The sequence below is a fragment of the Anarhichas minor genome, unplaced genomic scaffold (assembly GCF_050575085.1).
Source record: "Anarhichas minor isolate MPS153535 unplaced genomic scaffold, ASM5057508v1 ptg000027l, whole genome shotgun sequence".
Taxonomy (NCBI): Eukaryota; Metazoa; Chordata; class Actinopteri; order Perciformes; family Anarhichadidae; genus Anarhichas; species Anarhichas minor.
The window spans coordinates 7,573,080-7,590,341 of NW_027466473.1; the positions used below are offsets into that span (position 1 = coordinate 7,573,080).

Consider the following 17,262-nt stretch of genomic DNA (forward strand, 5'->3'; position numbering starts at 1 on the left):
TCCGGAGAATGACTCGGGTCGTGTTCTTTGGTTGAAGAATAAACTCTATTGCATCGAACTCTGTCTGATTCCAGTGCGTTCTTCAAACATCATCAGGACACCAATAGCTATAAAGTATGGAATGAGAATAGAGTTGGGGAACAGTAGTTGAGACTTCATCGACTGGCCCGGTCTGAACTTCTTTTCCACCACAGTATTATCCCGATCGGATGCTATTGTTTTTTGGTTCAGCAGGATGACAGAAAAACTACGGGCCCGATTTTCATGAAACTCAGTGGGAGGGTGTAACATTGGCCAAGGAACAATACAATTTTGAAGCAGATCTGAATTACAGGGCGAATACACGCGTTATTTGTCCCCTTATGGAAACTGCTCTGGCGAAGGTCTGCGCTCTCCGAGTGCCCTTCAAGTTGATTCAAGCGGCCTTTCTTTCTCACTAAAAGCAGCAAAGGGGGGAATATTCCTCGATAAAAAGTTAATTTCCTGCTCTGCAACTGTGAAGAGTTTGCTGCTGTGCTAATGTGCGGCTCCACAGAGAGAGCTGAATGAAAAGAAAAGAGGAATATGGGCAAACGCAGCAGGACACGGGTAAAAGCAGACGCATAATAAAGTCATTTGGATGCAAGTCAATTTGTACATCAGTGTAACATCTCAGATCAAAATCTAGATTTGCCATTATAAGTTTGTGCTGGTGAATGTAACCCTTCCAAGGCCAGACCAATAAGACTCCTGCGTTTTGTGTTTATTCCCTTTAGCGTGCCAGTAAGTAATGACTTTAATAAGAAACCAGCCGCTCACTGTGCTGACCATTGTTCCTGCACAGCTCCCTTTGCTCCGAAGCGCTCTTCGTGAATGGGATCATGCTTTTAGATTCATGTAATTGTTTACATGCTGGAATTCCCATTACAGAAAGCATAGTTAATGGTTGAACACGCACGCATGAACTCGCGCATCATTTATCAGTTTTCGGGCCGGTAAGGCGTCAAGAACAGCGGACCGCAAAAGTGATCGTAATTAGCGACCCGCTGTGTAATGATGAACTGTCATGGCGTTGGATGAAGCAGCAGCTCGCCGGCATGTTGTTGTCCAGTTTCATCATTCACCTCGAGCCTCTATAGGGGCCTCTGGGCTGCTTAACATGCCACACATGCTCCTTCTGATACTTCATCAGACTGATGCAATTGCGATCCAGACCCAGTAACACACTTTGTTTATTAGCCCCCCGAGGAGATCCGCTTTCTTCTTGATTTGTGGGAAAAAAGAAGATTCCCGACTTATTTACCAGCGAGAAGAGCACACTGCTCCACCTTGAGATATAAAACCGTAGAGGCGGGGTTTCTGTAGATATTCTCTCTATAGGTGATTTGAAACATTTCTAAATGTTGCCCCAGATGCTCATTTGTGGGGGTCAGGAAGTTTACTGTAATCTGAGTCCGACTCGCTGATGAAAGGAAGCAGAGTGGGGGAGGCTGATACTGTAGCATTTTTGAGTCGCTACAGTACAGTATGCATGAATTATGAAATGTGCACTTGGGACCAGCGCTAGTGCAGAAATCATGCATAAATGCAAGAGCAAGCTGGGTTGTGTGTGTGTGAGTGTTTTGAGGGTGTGAGAGCTGAAGGACGGCCTCCCACACGCTCTCTTATACACATCTCCATTACAGGTGGAGGAGGCCCGGGCCATGTGGGCACACTTCATGTCCGCTATCTGTTCAAATGCATTATCACAAACTGGTGGGGAGATCTGTACTTCTCACGCCAATCTGCAAACTCACAAATCATCTGGGAATCGTCGTCCGGTTCAAACTGGATCGTTAAAAGAAGCTGACTCTTTAGAAGATGCTGCCCTCCGCAGATCACTGATTTAAATCATGTTCACACACTTTTCAGGCTAATTTCCAGACTGCAACTCATGTAAAGTTCAAACCACATGTGGTATTCATCACGCTTCCATACCATAATAACCAGATAGATGTACGTGTATATGAAGGATGTCTGACAGCCCTGTGGTTCGAATGTGGCTAAGCTAATTCAGGCTAACACAATGTTATCCTGTTAATTCTCATCCAGCTAATTCGTTTTTTCTTTTTTTTAAATCCTGGATTAGTTATCTTGAATAAAAGTGCGCTCATTGAAAATAAAGGCAACATGAGTAGAGAGTCAAAACCATGATCAGCACGCACCCAGCGCTGGTGTCGTTGTGTATGGGAAGCCTCCCAGCATGCATTGGTGCAACAGACCCTCCACTCATGGACATGTCTCATTTTATGTGTGCTGTCGAATCGTGCACCACAGCGTGAATATGGCACTGTGGTACAATAATGCGGTCCTTGTAAATGGGTTCGAAGTACAAAGTACAACACTTTGAAGTGGTAATCATAAGCCTGCTGCAGCTAATGATTCTCCTCTATGCTGTGACGTATTTATATTTAAGAATATTAGCTCACTGCAAAGTCTTATCACATTTGGACTAATAAAAAACTTGCTAAAGTCTCTTTCACATTAAAGGAATAGTCCGCTTTCTTCCTGGGAGTTTGATAACAAGATCGATACAAAGGTTCAAATTGAGATTTCATTTTAATACTTAAGATATATAATACATTCATTTGTGAGCTGTCAAAGTGCTGGTAGGCTAAGTAGATTTGGCTACCTTGGGACAGAGCCAGGCTGTGTCCGGTCTTTATGCTAAGCTAAGCTAAACTGCTGCTCTCTCAATAAGAAAGCAAATACGCATATTTCCCAAAATGTGGATCTATTCCTTTAATTGTGAGAAAAATTTCACTTTAGGAGTCAATCATTTAGATAGTTTTTAAATGACACTATATTAAATGTCTTAACAGTCACCTTTATTTGGTTTATGTCCAAAACTCTAGTTGTCCTTATGTCCAACTAACAGTTCCAGATACATTTTATACCAATACTTCAAAGAACTGAAAAATACAGACGTTAGCCACGTTTGATAAATGTACCGATTCTGTTATGCAATTCGGTTTACAGTTCACAATGTACATTGTACAATGTGCACAATGTGCACGTGACAGTTTCCATGTGCCTTTCAAGTAAGATATTTTGCTTCTCAGTGGTGGCAGTTTGAGTAGGTGGACTGATGCTTTTTATCTTTAAGACTCGAGTCACACATTAGTTTATCTGTAAACAGGACTAAGTGAGCATCAGCTACTAGGAGGATAAGATGTCTCCAGATGGATCCTTACTGTATGTGGGCTGTAATGTTATTATGTCGTCGTGAGAGTGTACAGTATTTATTTTTCACTTTTCAAACGGCAAAGTGCTCTTCCCTTCTTCATCTTCTCAGCTCTCTCTCTCTCTCTCTCTCGCTCTCTCTCTCTCTCCTGCAGTGCTGTGGTTGTTTGATGTAAAAATATCGAACATCATTTTTGGATTGGGCCTCTTTGTGCACCAATTACGCTCTGCTGTTTGTTGGGATGCCAAACATACGCTTTTTCAAATGAGCAAACGTGCTGATTAACAGTTGCTCTCTTTTTTTTCCCCACAGAATTTATTCACTTCATTCTTAATTTTAACAGTATCCTTTTCATCCATTTCTTATTAGCATCTGCTTTCAAAGCCAAGAGACAAAACAAGACAAATTCCATGGCTGGTGTCTTTTGATGAGACTCTTGGGGGGGGGGGGGGGGGGGGGGCCTGACTCAAAAGTATCAGTTGCGCTATAATTCAATTACAGCATCTTTTGAGAGAGAGGAGAAAGGGGTAACTCTGCCCGGGGTTCCTCCCTTTTGACTACCCATCAGCCCCCACCACCAGCAGCCTATTATAAGAGTTGAATAAAAACCTCTGGCCCGGCTCTGAGGATGTCATCATTAAAGCAGACCGTAAGGGATCCCGTACATTTCAAAGCAGCTATTTGATCCGCTTTTGTGATCTATTATGAATAAGAGTGCGATGGAGAGGAGAGACGAGAGGCGGTATTAACAATATTAACAAGTTTCTGGTTAGATGCAGTTTTTTTTGGGGGGGGGGGGGGTTGTTTTTCTCCCCCTGCCTGCACCTCAACCTGTACACCCCCCCTCCTCTGCAGGACATCAACTATTTAATTGACAGCAGAGGAAGATAAAAGAAGCAGGAGAGAAATACCCCCCCCCCCCCCAGGTATATGATGACTGTGACCTCATGCTGCAGTTTGGAGGATGAGGACGATAGGAGCTCAGACGTACAGCATCTCTGTTGACTGGGTTTTGGTCAGAGAGGTGCAGCCATGTGAGTTACGCTGCACTGATCTCTGCACTGTGAGAGCACTGCCAGATGGACACTTAATCACTTGTCATACAATTCTTGATCAACCCCTCATCATCATCAGTGGATCAAGGAGGGACTTGACTCGTCTCGTAACTTTCGTGTTTCTTGTGATGTTAATAACGGGACTGCAGGGCCGCAGTGCTCCATGTAGTTTGGAAACAGAGGTATTTCTTTCTCAGAGCAATGCGCCAAAAATAGAAGCTTTTATCTGCGTCCTATAGCCCTCCATAACATTCTCTGTGTGAGTCATTGTCTGCGCTGCTCCACCTGAGGGTTTCATAAAGACGATTCTCCGTTGGGACGATATAAACCAGCATGCATCTATTTCCTCTTCCTGCGCCGCGGCTGATGTGAAACTAGAGCTGTGGTTTATGTCTTTCTCCAGCAGTTCGGGGACCGGAGACTCACTGAAGTTCTCCGGCAGGTTGGCAGGTACCCCAAGGCAGTTTACATTCATACAACTTCTAACCACAGACAGAAATAAATCTTCTCCTAAATGTCTTTTTGAAAACGGAGAACGCAATGGAACAGAGTGGCTTTAACGTGCCAAACGCTCCAGTAATTTCTCTCTGGAGTAACCTGCGGTCTCGTTTTGGCTTTTGGTGGTTTGTTGGAAACATTTAGGCCGCAATTTTTTTTTTTACCTTTGAACATCACTGATGAGCAGTTCATCACATGTCAGCATGTCCCCCCTAGCACTGAATGTTGTTGACTGAAGGTATTGACTTTAAAGAGCCTTATGGGGAAATTACAGTGTGTTCAAGACCAAAGGGAAAATGAGGAATGAGTAAAAACTGCATTACCTGGCTGCTAACAATCTTGCAGTTATTAAAAAATAATAATTATATATATATATATTATTATCCGTCATCATTCAGACCCACATGTAACTGGAAGATGAGCATTAAGATGCTTCTCTGGCTGCTGTCGTGTGTTGTCAAGCTCATTGGAAGCAAACTTTTAACGAATAAGGGATTGATTATTATTATTATTATTATTATTATTATTATTATTATTATTATTATTATTATTTCCATCAACTGGTTTGGAGCGAATGAACTCGGCTACGCAAAGAGAAGTTTGGTCAGTAAAGGCTACGCTGTAATCTGCTACAGCTGATCTGTCGTAAGTTTTATGCAGCAACAAAAGCAAAAAGCACCTCACAATAAGCGTTTCAATACAGCTTTTCAAATGCGATCCTTCAAAATGTGCACAACGCACGTTTACGGAAACGCGGCTAGTGTGAGCACAGTTAGTGAATCGTCGATACTGACATAAGGTCATGGAGCAGCTTTGGCTCATTGATTAACAATAACTTCATTCATCACCCCAGAGCCCAGACGTCCCTTTGGTCTCCAGGTGGTGCAGCAGGTGGCAGCCAGTGGACAAACTGGAACCAGGCCAGCTACACAGGAGCGCTGTGGGAACGGCTGGATTTGACCTCTAAAAAGATTTAAATGGTTGTTGAGCCCCTATTGACTCTCACTATACATGGCAGTTTCACTATCTCCCCATGACGCCCACAATCCAACCAGCACTCTGGAATAGAACTAAACACACCTTTAACTAGTAATATGGGCCATGTGAGCGCAATATAATCTGAAATAATAAATTTTTATGATGGATTTTGACACATTTTATTTCAAATGTTTTGAGATGTTTTACGGTGTCACAGATTTCTTACATGAATTGAATCGAGCCTTGAAGATTTTCCATCCGTGCGTTCACAGTGGGGTCTTTGTTCCAGATACACACACACACACAACCCCACTATGTTTGGTTGGTAAAATACAGTAAGTAAGAACAGCAATGACAGGCTGAGGTTCGTGCAGACTCTGAACCAACATCCTGCCCCGAACTGTGTGTTCGGGGCATGTGTGTTTCCTGCACGGGCTCATATATGGCATCTCTCCCAGTTCATTCCACTCTCACACACTGTGTGTGAAAGCGTCACTCTGACTGTACGAGAGATTCCCACCGTGTTTTCATTTAACATGACACCGAAGACTCGACACCACTTTAAAGCGTTGCTTTACAGCAGGGAGCGTCCTGTGCGTACATTTCTTTTAGCGTTGCTGTGTTTCTTGGCTCTTGTTGGGCAGAGATTAGAGATATTGCCATCGATAATATAAAGGCGTGGTGGCACAAAACGTTATAAATGTCCCAATTCACGGCCCAAACTGAGCGAAAGCTTGCGTTGGAGGTACCGCAAAAGAAATATTCAAACTATTCCAGGGAGTAGAGTGTGAAGATGAGTCCCAAACAGCTGCAGTAAATATGCCCATATGGTGAGATTAATGCAGAAAGTTTGGCATTTTAAGAAAATGTGCTGAAATGCAAAAATCTGTCTCTCAGAGCACATTGAATTATTTAAGTATTACATTTTTTAATTATTAATTTTAATGTCATTGCTTTGATATAAAATTCTCCTTCCGCTACCTGATTGCATTATAGCTGGCACTTGACCTTGTGTACCTGGTTAAGAACGATAACAGTCAGAGTGTTCCTGTCTCACTGTTGTAAAGCGCTAAGAAGATCGTAGGAAGCATCAACTTTCGGTTTGCAAGGAAACAGTTGTGCTTACTAGCAACAAATGCTAACCAAGTGAGCGAAGAAGCTAACGTCGACATACAAGGAGGCCTGTCCCAGTCAGAGCTCTGGAAGAAAACAAAGAGACAAAGAAAATACATTGTTGAATACTTGCGTTTTTTGCACGTGTGACAACGAGTTGTATGACTTGTATGTACTTGGCACATGTTCTTGATGATGCCGTGAGCAAAAAAAAAAACCTGAAATATATCTGTGTGTGAGACACCACAATGGGACCACAAAATGCTAAAAAGGTAAAGGACATGGGGCTGAAATCAGCAGTGGGATTTTCCTTTCAAAAACTGCTGGTGTTAGTCAGCTGATCTAACGTTAAAGGTAAGAGAGCATAGTATTTGTGAGGAGTGTCTTTCTAGCAGACCACACAGTATGGACACCTCAATGTCTTTGGAAAAAATCTCTCTCTGAGATTCTCTTCTGCTCCTGAAGAACAAATTACAGTAGGCAGGCTTCAGGCAGAAAATGATATAAGGTTGTTGTGTCTTGGAACCATATCTCAAAGAATAACCGGAGCGGGTCGACAGCTCAGCTCATGAACCGGTGTTTTGGTCACTTTATTTGCTGAAGGCACGTCCATATAAACCACTCTGAAATCACACAAACCCCTTTATTCATTCGTCTTTCAACTTTTATTCCACATTCAGTTATTAATTATTCTTCAACCAGCTGACGTACGATTCCAACGAGAGAGAATCGAAATTAAGTGAGTGATTCTTAATAGTTTATATGCCTCTCCTTTACTCGGGTGACAGCCAGCAGAAGGAAGCGGAAAAACCTCTGTGCTTATGTCTTATAATGATTTATTCCTCACAGGTTCTACTTCAAAACATGCGGTTGAAGCCGCACATGTTGAAAATAGTTTAAAAATGATGCACATTTCCATGAAAAATCAAAGATGAAATCAAACTTCTCTCTCGAACTAATAACTCCCTCAGGGCTGTCTGTTCCTGCCAGTCCTCTCCCAGTGTCTCCATCCATCGGCTGTGTGCTCCAGAGTTTTAAGAGTCTTGGCCAATGCGTTGCCTGGAGCTCCTCATTTTTTACTTACAATAAAGATAGACATGTGCGGCTGTGGTGAGCAACATGAGCAACATGAAACATTGATTTGTGGATCGTTATTACCAGGATCGCGTTTATGTAGCAATATGAAGGACTATTTTATTCTCAGACTTATTTTTGCATGTCCAACAGTCCAGTCTAACTGAAGGAAACTTTATGAATAATTTCAGAACTAAAAAATAGCAACATGCAAAAAACTAGGACGCCTTTTTAGCTTCATTTCCATTTTAGTTATGGCAGTACGGTGGTATTTAACTGCAGATGGTTATTGTATGGATCAGTGTGATGATGAATAAAATCCCGCTGTTACAAACAGAAAACACAGTCGGTGACAGTGAGATCTTCAAAGTGTGCAGAAACTAACTTACAACCAACAAACAACCTAACTTAGTAGTTTTGTTCTCTAAACCTAACTAAGTAGTTTTGTGCTCTAAACCTAACTAAGTAGTTTTGTGCTCTAAACCTAACTAAGTAGTTTTGTGCTCTAAACCTAACTTAGTCGTTTCCTGTGAAGAAGGAAGATTATTTTGAAAAGACCGTATGCATGTAACAAATTTTCTTTCGTTGGAAAACGCCCCCAAAATGACTTTTCTTAATCTATCATATGAAGCGTTGTATGAGGATACCTTTAATGGGATGTATGATAGTCTATGTATTATCACACCCCGTATCCAAGTGCACCACGGTTCAGGCAAACTTGGTCAGTAAATTACCTAAAGTGCAGGACGTACTTGACTCACTGCAATCTGCACAAGGTTCATAAAAGTAAAGCCGTTAGTCTTATTTTCATCTGGAACTGATTTTTAGCCATCAGACATCACTGTTGCCCATACATGAATCAAAAACTCTGAAACTATTCCAGCTTTCACACATTAACCAACAAGTGTTTTTTTTTTTGTGCCTGATAATACATCGAAGTATCATACTCAGCGTGGGACTTTATAATGTGTCACAACCTTTTCAATCTACAGTAACAGGATCTCCCCCTCTCAACGTACATGTGTTTGTATGCTAACACTGAGCTAACACTTCATGTGCGTCCCCGTGTGTGTGTGTGTATGTCCATGTCCTCCTAAGTGGTCCTGAATGTCACATCCTATCTGCGGCCTGTCCCCGAGGCACAAATGGACACTCCATCCACTTGTCAGGTGATTAATCTCCACTCCCCTCTCTCTCTCTCTCTCCCTCCCTCATCTCCTCTCCATCTCGTATTCACTCTGCACACACAGCTTCGTCAGCCATTCAGAGGACCGTCACGCGCACACACACACACACTTACTGCACTCCCTCCGCCAGTCTCCGCCCAGTGAAGATCAATGAGGAAGACAGATGTATTATTCAGAGCATTCATTTGAGAGGTGGAGGGGGCTGCTTTTTAATTTTTTTGTATGAGTACTCTGGCAGGATTATCAGGATTCCTGTGAAAGATGAAGTCACAGGACGAGCAAGGAGAGAGATAGTACAGGGGAAGGTAAACGGTTTACAGAGAGCGGACCGGATAGGCGGTGGATGGAGCAGAAACAGCTCTGGCGGCTCAGAGATGTTCTGGGAGGCTGTGCCGCGGTGCTAATGGGCTTCTAGAGGCAGAACATGTCGAGGCCGATGCTTTAGTGCAACCGCTGGGCTCTCACGCTGCTGAATGCTGATTAGTGATGGGAGTGCCGAGGCAAGCTCACAGAGGACGGCACACCTGCGCGCATTGGCAACATACACTAAAGCACACACGCACGGTAGAGATCCGGCGAGCGACGTGGCAAACGCGGCAGCTCCCGCTTCACCTCTTGTCCTCCATAAAGGCGAGACGTTCGGTCTTAAAGTGGTGGGGTTGTTTCTGTCAAGGGCCGGGGGATGAGCATTAACTGTGTCCTCTCCCTGGCACTTCTGAGGGGCAGAAACCTTCCATTTTTCACAACCCCGCGCTGAAACATTTAGCCATTCAGTCCAGGCTTGGAAAGGAAAAGTGCGTTTAATGAGACATGCCCTGCCATCTCCGGCTTGTAACCCCCAATTGAGGAGACAATGAAATTTCATTGGCCCGTACTGTGTAATCCCTGACTTCCTTAATGTAATTGGAAATCAAAGAGTCCCATTCAGACTGTCCCTTTATTACTCAAAGCAGCTGGATGGAGGGTTTTTTGTATCCCTGCGGTTATTGGTCTCCAACAGGCTTAAGATGTGGGCCATTTACTGTGGGAAACCAATAAAGTTTCTTTATGATGGAGCCAGGTAGTCTCACTTGTGCATCACGGTGGAGATACACCAAATCCGTTGACGTATGTGAAGTCGACGGATCTTATTCATTCTTTTTCTATAAAGAGAAGGAGATCTGGCCGCACGTTGCATGATGGATACGGCTTGGCGACCTGACTGCTCGTTCGCCGTATCTGAATATGATGCATAACCATGACTCAGCCTCAAATGAGGTCCGTCCATCCTAAGGCAGCAGGCCTGCGAAACTCTGATCAAACAGTCAAATATCACAAACATATTTTAGGGTACTGTTGAGCTGTAAAATGAGAAAGTTTGTTTAAAACAGAGTCAAAAACAAAGTACCCTCAATCGGCTGGAGCAAACCAAACCGCTTTAGGTTCCGCTTTGTCTTTCCGTTGTTTCTGTATTTGGTGTATCTCCACCATCAATCTTGACCTTTAATCAGCGTTGTAACACTTGCATGCTCCAGGCATGCTATTATTGTGGGATTAATTGGCACTCGTGGGTCAAATCCGCCAGGTATTGTCTTCATTAATTATGGACGTGGTGTCTAAATCAAGTTTTTAGACTGCAGCAAAGAGATTAAGACAAATCTGCCTTTTATCCTCTGCCAAATGAAAACTTTTATTTCTCCCCTCCACAATTTTCCCACTCTTTCGACCCCCGTCTCTCCTCCGCGGCTCCAGCTGTTGCAGTGGCTCTACCAGTTATTAAAACACAATTACAATCTATTTAGGAAGCATCACTGAGGACCAGTGCTGTTAGCGGCTCATTTTCTACTAAATTAACTTGTGCTCAGAGCCAGCACAGTCTTGGAAAAAGGCCTCCGAAATCTTTCTGTATCGTCTGTAAGTAAAAGTGGTAATGATTATGAGTTTGTTTCATCAGGGAGCTGATTAATTGGGACACCATTAATTGAAATGTTGGTTGTTTTCTGTAAAAACAGCTGTTTAGCGCTGTGATAGCCTTCGTTAGTCTCTCGGGCTGTTTTTAAATGGCACACAGAAAATGTCATGTGTATGAATCTATTAGTACTTGCAGATAATTGAGTGACTGGAAAACTGACAGAATACACAAACAGCAGCTGGAGTTTCAGCATACATATGGAAATATTTATTTCCCTCCCAAACACTCACGCATTTTTATGCTAATCATCATTGTCCGACTTAATTTAGCTGACTACAACATCATAACGCGTCTTTTATTGTTTAGTGAGTGAGCCTTATATACCTGGGCATGGCTGCCCTCCCCCCTCCCGCTCCGCTCCCCTACATGAGACACGATGCACCTTCAATGTGTCGTGGTGAATCGAGAACAGCAGGGTGGGAGGTAGGCTGCACACTGAGAGCCCACGAGGCACGCCGAGATCAAGCAACGGAGAGAAAGGAGAAATTCCTCTGCATACATGAATATCATTCCAGCGAGAGAGAGAGAGAGAGAAGAACAAAGGCCCACCAAGTTAATGACTTTTCTGTATCTTCGAGTGTGCTGCGTCTCCTCCGCCCTCTTGTAGTCGCCGGGTTCAAACGAAGAAAAACAAGTAGCTGTGGCAGGAGTAGCTGAGATAAGAGCTCTTATTGGCAACATGATTTATTCTTTACTTGTCATCACCCTGTTATGGTATATTAAAACGGCACTGACCCAGCATGGATCAAATAACTACTTGTTTTTGGAGGGGGGTCGCTCATGCTCAACCCCCGATAATCACCAGCTAAATCTGCACTTCTTCTCAGCTCTAAGGAGCCTAATAGCGTCTTTTAGCTCATTGTTTACGGCCCACAATTTGACTCTTTTGGTTAACTCTCATTGCTCTCGTAGCATCGTTTTGGCCGCAGAAGACACCTGTTTTGGGTTGAAAAGAACACTAAAAACCCACCGTACACTACCTGCTCATGCAACAGCAGTTCGACAAGGTAGCTAGTGAGCATTTAAGCTAGCAGCTAAAGAGACTGATGTTTCTCTCGCTGATGACCAAACCAGAAGTGAAACACAGTGAATACTGGACTTACATCCGTCAACTGTTCACTATAGACCGTATATAAGAAGTGGAAGTAGTCACTGTGATGTCCCTCTTGGTTTTGAATCCTTGAGTTCGGCATCTTGGCCCTCTCCATGTTAGTTTCTTGCAACCAAAAGTGACACGAGAGGGTGGAGCTAAAGTACAACAGAATACTGAATAGGACATTTGACAACCAAAACAGTTACAATTAACTTTCATTAACTGTGACAGGGTTTAAAGTTGTACAACAAAAACGACAAAAAAAGTCACAGACTGGAGATCGCGGTGGAAGCGACCTGTCAAGTGAGAAGCAGAGTCATTTCCTCATAGATGTACATACAATCTGACTTCTGTCTGCAACCGGAGGAGTCGCCCCCTGATGGCCATAAAGAACGAAAGTTGAAAGCAATTCTGCATTGGCTGCACTTCTTCTGCCGTATCACTTTAAAAGCTGATGATACGGGATTGCTGTGTTCACCGCTTGTTTCTGCTCCCCCTGTGTGGCCGGAAACATCAGTTACTGCAGGTTAAAAGGCAAACTATGGCATGGAGGCTCACGTTTGCTAAATATTATCAATCTCTAATGTTAGGTAGTTATTCTGTATAGATGTGTTTCATTTACAAACTTCATTTAAAGAGCGCCTTTGATAAGGAATCTCCCAGAGACTAAACTGGCACTTGTTACTGGTGGGAATATAAGACATACCCTCCGGGTCCTTCCAGCTGCACATGCAGGCCTACGTGTCGGTGGTTTTAACCATTCCCATAGCTGCATTGCATTTTCTTTTACTTTGGTTGGAGAAATTGTTATCGCTTCTTTGTTTTATAATTATATGGATTTCTTTCCTTATGGTTGTTGAATGGTGGTAATAAGCTATTCCATCTCTCTTCGTGTCTGACACAAATGCTGTCTGAGAAGGTTTTAGATGACCAGGACATTTCCTGTAGCTGCAGGAAATATTTTAATGAAGGCGGTGTTGTCCATTTTTTTGTCCAGCTAAGGAAAAGCAACATGTAAAATGCAAGATACCAGAGATATGACTGGCAAAAACAATTAATGTGAGGTTTCTCTTGCACCGCTTTACACCAAGCACCATTCATACTTTTTGTGTTTATTTAAACTCAATTATTCTCATCAACATCAACTTTATATTCATGACGTCCGCCTCATGTTTTACGTGTAAGCATGCTAATAACGTTGGTTATTTAGTACTAAACACAACGCAAAGCTGAGGCTGATGGGAATGTCGTTAGTTTAACTTTAGCAGGTATGCCGTCATAAAGCAAAAGTATAATTACATTTTGAACGGGATCACTAAAGTCAGTCGGATTCCTCTGAGGACTGAGAGGTGATCACTGCGCTGAATAATGATGTAGTTTCAATCATAAATTTAATCAAATTAAACTTCTAATCATTCTCAAAATGATTTGCAATAAAGAGCACCTTCCTGAAGGAGTTTTGCTCTTATTCTGCGCATGCTCTTCCGTTGCTTGATTGCTGCGGTCAAGGTGCCCTTGTGCAAGGCACTTTGCTCCCAGCAGTTCCCAGGGAGCTGATCTGTAACCCAGATGTGAAGGAGTGGAGAGCCAGTGTTTATGTACGAGTGCGATAATAGAGAGAAGAAAACACTCATGTTCAACAAACCCGCGCGAGTAAAGGTCAAAAGAACAATCATCATCATTTCCACCGACATAATAGCACTTCAATATTTCCTCACTCCCCTCTCTACCTTCCCACCAAACACCCAGAACAAGCTAATTAAATCTTCTGTCAGGCGTGGAAATCACTCTGCTTTCATCCTTCCTCCGTTCACGTCCGTCACGTCAGGAACATGCATAACGACACGTGTTTTTCGGGGGGCTGTAATTCCCCCGTGCGTGTTAGACATGTGTCTCTGATCGCCGCCGCCTGCATGCTAATCACCAATGTGGTGCTGCTTTCTGACTGCGTTAGCGTGCTGCACTTTTAAAATGCTTCGAGGAGGATGTGTGGCGGCGCTATTGAGAGTCAGTTTGAGAGGTTGTGAAGATCAAGCGGCACCACGAAGACACACAGGTTGTGGGAAGCGCACTCACACATACTGTACACATACACACACACACACACACACTCCCTCAGGGCTTTAAACTTGAAGCTGCCACTCGTCCAGGAATGCGCTCTTTCCCAGGAGTCTCTCTGTAAGAGCAGAGCAGGAGGCAAGTTTAGCACATTGCACAAACAACTTCCTCACAGCCGGAGGATAAAATATCCTGGCTGCTCGTATAGCTCATCAGCAAAGTTGTGAATGAATCTATCGTTTGTGTGTGATAGCTTTCTGCCCTTGTTTTGCTCCTCTTGCTTGCAGCATGTGTGTGTGTGTGTGTGTGTGCGATTAAGCAAAGATGTAATGAGTAGGGACAGTGCCCTGTTGTTTGGCCGTGAAGTGCTGCTTTCCAGCTGAGAGAGTCATTAACCTGTTTTGGAGCATCGACTGAGAGGTTGCACAGTGTGACCTGACCAGACACACAGACTTGAAGGCGTTTGTTTGTGGCTACATGACGGTCCAAGCTACTGTCTGCAGACTGTCTTGCAGTCTTAAAGTGAAATTGTTCTGTGTTTGTGTTCCTCAGACCAGCGCGGTGCTCTGCTCGGGAGGCTGCGCCCTGCTGGCCGTCAGCTCCCTGTTGGCCATCATCACCATCTTCCTGCCCAGCGGAGGATGTGAGAGGAGGATCTGCACCCTGGCTGGATACATGCAGATGGCTGCAGGTCAGTACAGATGTGAATACGCACACAGACAAACGGCAGGAGCTCACTCGTACTCGATCCAGACAGAGATGTTTCTCACAAATAGCAAAAAATTATATCCCGTCTTTCACCTCCGCAACAAACACTGATATGGCTGTCTATTGTTGGAATTGTAAAAAAATGTGTTGAATTTGTTGCCCGTCAGCCAGTCAAAAAAAACAACAACAAAGAAAAGAAACAACTCGAGGACAGCTGCTGCTAGGCAACCAGTGTCTGCATAGCACTTGCGCGGGTGAACCAGCGAAGGGAAGGGCGAGGACAGATTTAGAGCCTGCTGTTAAAAAGACAATTATGCCTCCTTAACACAGGTCATCGGTTCAGGGTCGCGTGTGACTTATCAGGCCGCTGCTCTCACTCAAACAGAGAAGCAGTCTCGTAAAACAAAGCGCGGCGCCCTGTCAGCGCGTGGGCTTCAAAAGCCCTGAATGCCGCACAGCTCGTGTCGCTGCTCAGTACCGGCCTTCACGCTCTCGCTTTGTGCATCGGGGCCATTTTTCTATCAGTTGGCATAGATTTTTTTCTGTTGTTGTGTGAGAGGATACGGTTCCTGCGCGCTTAAGTTCCAGAACATATTTTGTTGTACGTGTTGCACCATTTAACTGGAGACTCTTTCTCTATACATTCCCGCCATTTTTCTGAAGCTTTTGAAACACTTCTGTTGCCAGGTCAACTGATCCATGAACCCTTAGTTGTTATTTCAGCAGCAGTTACGTCGCCTCTATCCTTGAGAATGTTTAGTCGCTAATTTAAATCCCTGCATGTGGCATTTAGCTAGGCGTAATTACAGGCTGATTTCATTGGGCAGGTTAAGTCTTTACAGACAGAACTGGGACTTTCACAGGGTTAATGGTGTGTTTAAAGTGGTGCTTATTGCTTACAGCCAAAAAGTCTCTGTCTGACTCCAGAGTCAGATCAATGTTGCTTTGGGAGGAAACGAGAAGGAGTCGGCGAAGCAAGAGCCTCCCGTGAATGTGTGCGCGTCTCCGTCCCGCTCTGCGTGCGCAACAGCTGCGCGTCTTCATAGCAACAGACTTTTGCGGAACAACAATGCGAAGCGAGGAGCCGGGCCTTTGTTCCGTTTCCAGGTCGACTCTCGTCTAGATAGACGGAGGTTTCACAGAGAGCCCACAAAGCCCAGAGGAGGGCAGATCAGACGAGTGTTTGTTTTCCCAGTGCTGCAAGTGTGTGTGTGTGTGTGTGTGTGTTGAGTGCTACCAAAGAAGGCTGGTAAACTGAAACAGGTAGATAAAGAACAATGGTTGTCTTTGTGGTGTGCATCTTATCAGTGTTGCATATGAAAGTGTGTGTGAGAAATGAACTGCTGACGAGACGCTTGTCAACTGTCCCTCTCTAGATAGAAGCCTGTTTTGATCCACATGTTTACGACAGTACTGCTGACAGCCAATGCAGATGTCAGTGTGTGTGTGTGTGTGTGTGTGTGTGTGTGTGTGTGTGTGTGTGTGTGTGTGTGTGTGTGTGTGTGTGGTGGTTTGTTGTGTGTGGTGGTTTGTCTACTTGATGATGGATGGAAGTCATTATGAGGACAAAAAACAAAAGAGATCTCCTATAAAGTGAGGACATATAACTTCTTTCGAGGTTTGGGGTTTGAAACGTGTGACGACGAGGATGAAGGTTGGAGTTTGAGTCACTTTGAAGCAGCGCTTTGAGAGGTTCTGGCTTTCTTTTGCAGAACATCAAAAGTGTAAACCAATGACATTTCAGATGGGAAGGGAGGGGCGGGTTTATTTGCTTGGACTGGAATGTTGTAAACTGGTAGGATTGAAGAAATTGTATCATGTGACTTATATGATCATATGAAATATTGGTAGTAGGTGAAAAAATATAAATATTTTTATGTATTAGAGCTACAAGGTCAGAATTCACAACTTTAGCCTGTTGCACTGCAAAGAGTGTATGCCGCAATATTGTTTATTTCTAAAATGTGCATGTCTTTGTGTGTGCTATGTTTGTTAATGTGCATGTTGCATTTTAGCTCATACAACCTCTAATTTTTATCAGCATTTCGCTTTAATTAAGGCCACAAGTCAAAATGTGGTGACCGCCAACATCATGCAGGAATAGAGGAGGGCTTTTCAAGTACGTGAGCCTCATTTTTAGACATTCTTTACATCTGCAGACCCCAACGTGTGGACATTATTCAGAGTGACAAATGTCAAGGAGTGTGCACTCACGACCAAGCTGCAAGACAGCATCAACTAGAGGCTGAATCATTCCCCTCTGAACAGCCCACCTCCAACCCTTGCTGTTCCCATTTGCTAACAGCATCTACATCTGCTGTATCACTGCTGCTATCGCTCAGGTA

At 43.8% G+C, this 17,262-nt stretch overlaps 1 protein-coding gene across 1 annotated transcript in view; it reads left to right on the top strand.

Moving 5' to 3' along the window:
- Positions 1-17,262, top strand: part of lhfpl7 (LHFPL tetraspan subfamily member 7) — a 91,548-nt gene that overhangs the window by 11,697 nt on the left and 62,589 nt on the right. Inside the window, exon 2 of the mRNA XM_076102780.1 lies at positions 14,762-14,900. Within this exon, the coding sequence (XP_075958895.1) occupies positions 14,762-14,900 (139 nt within the window). The remainder of the gene's footprint in view (positions 1-14,761; positions 14,901-17,262) is intronic.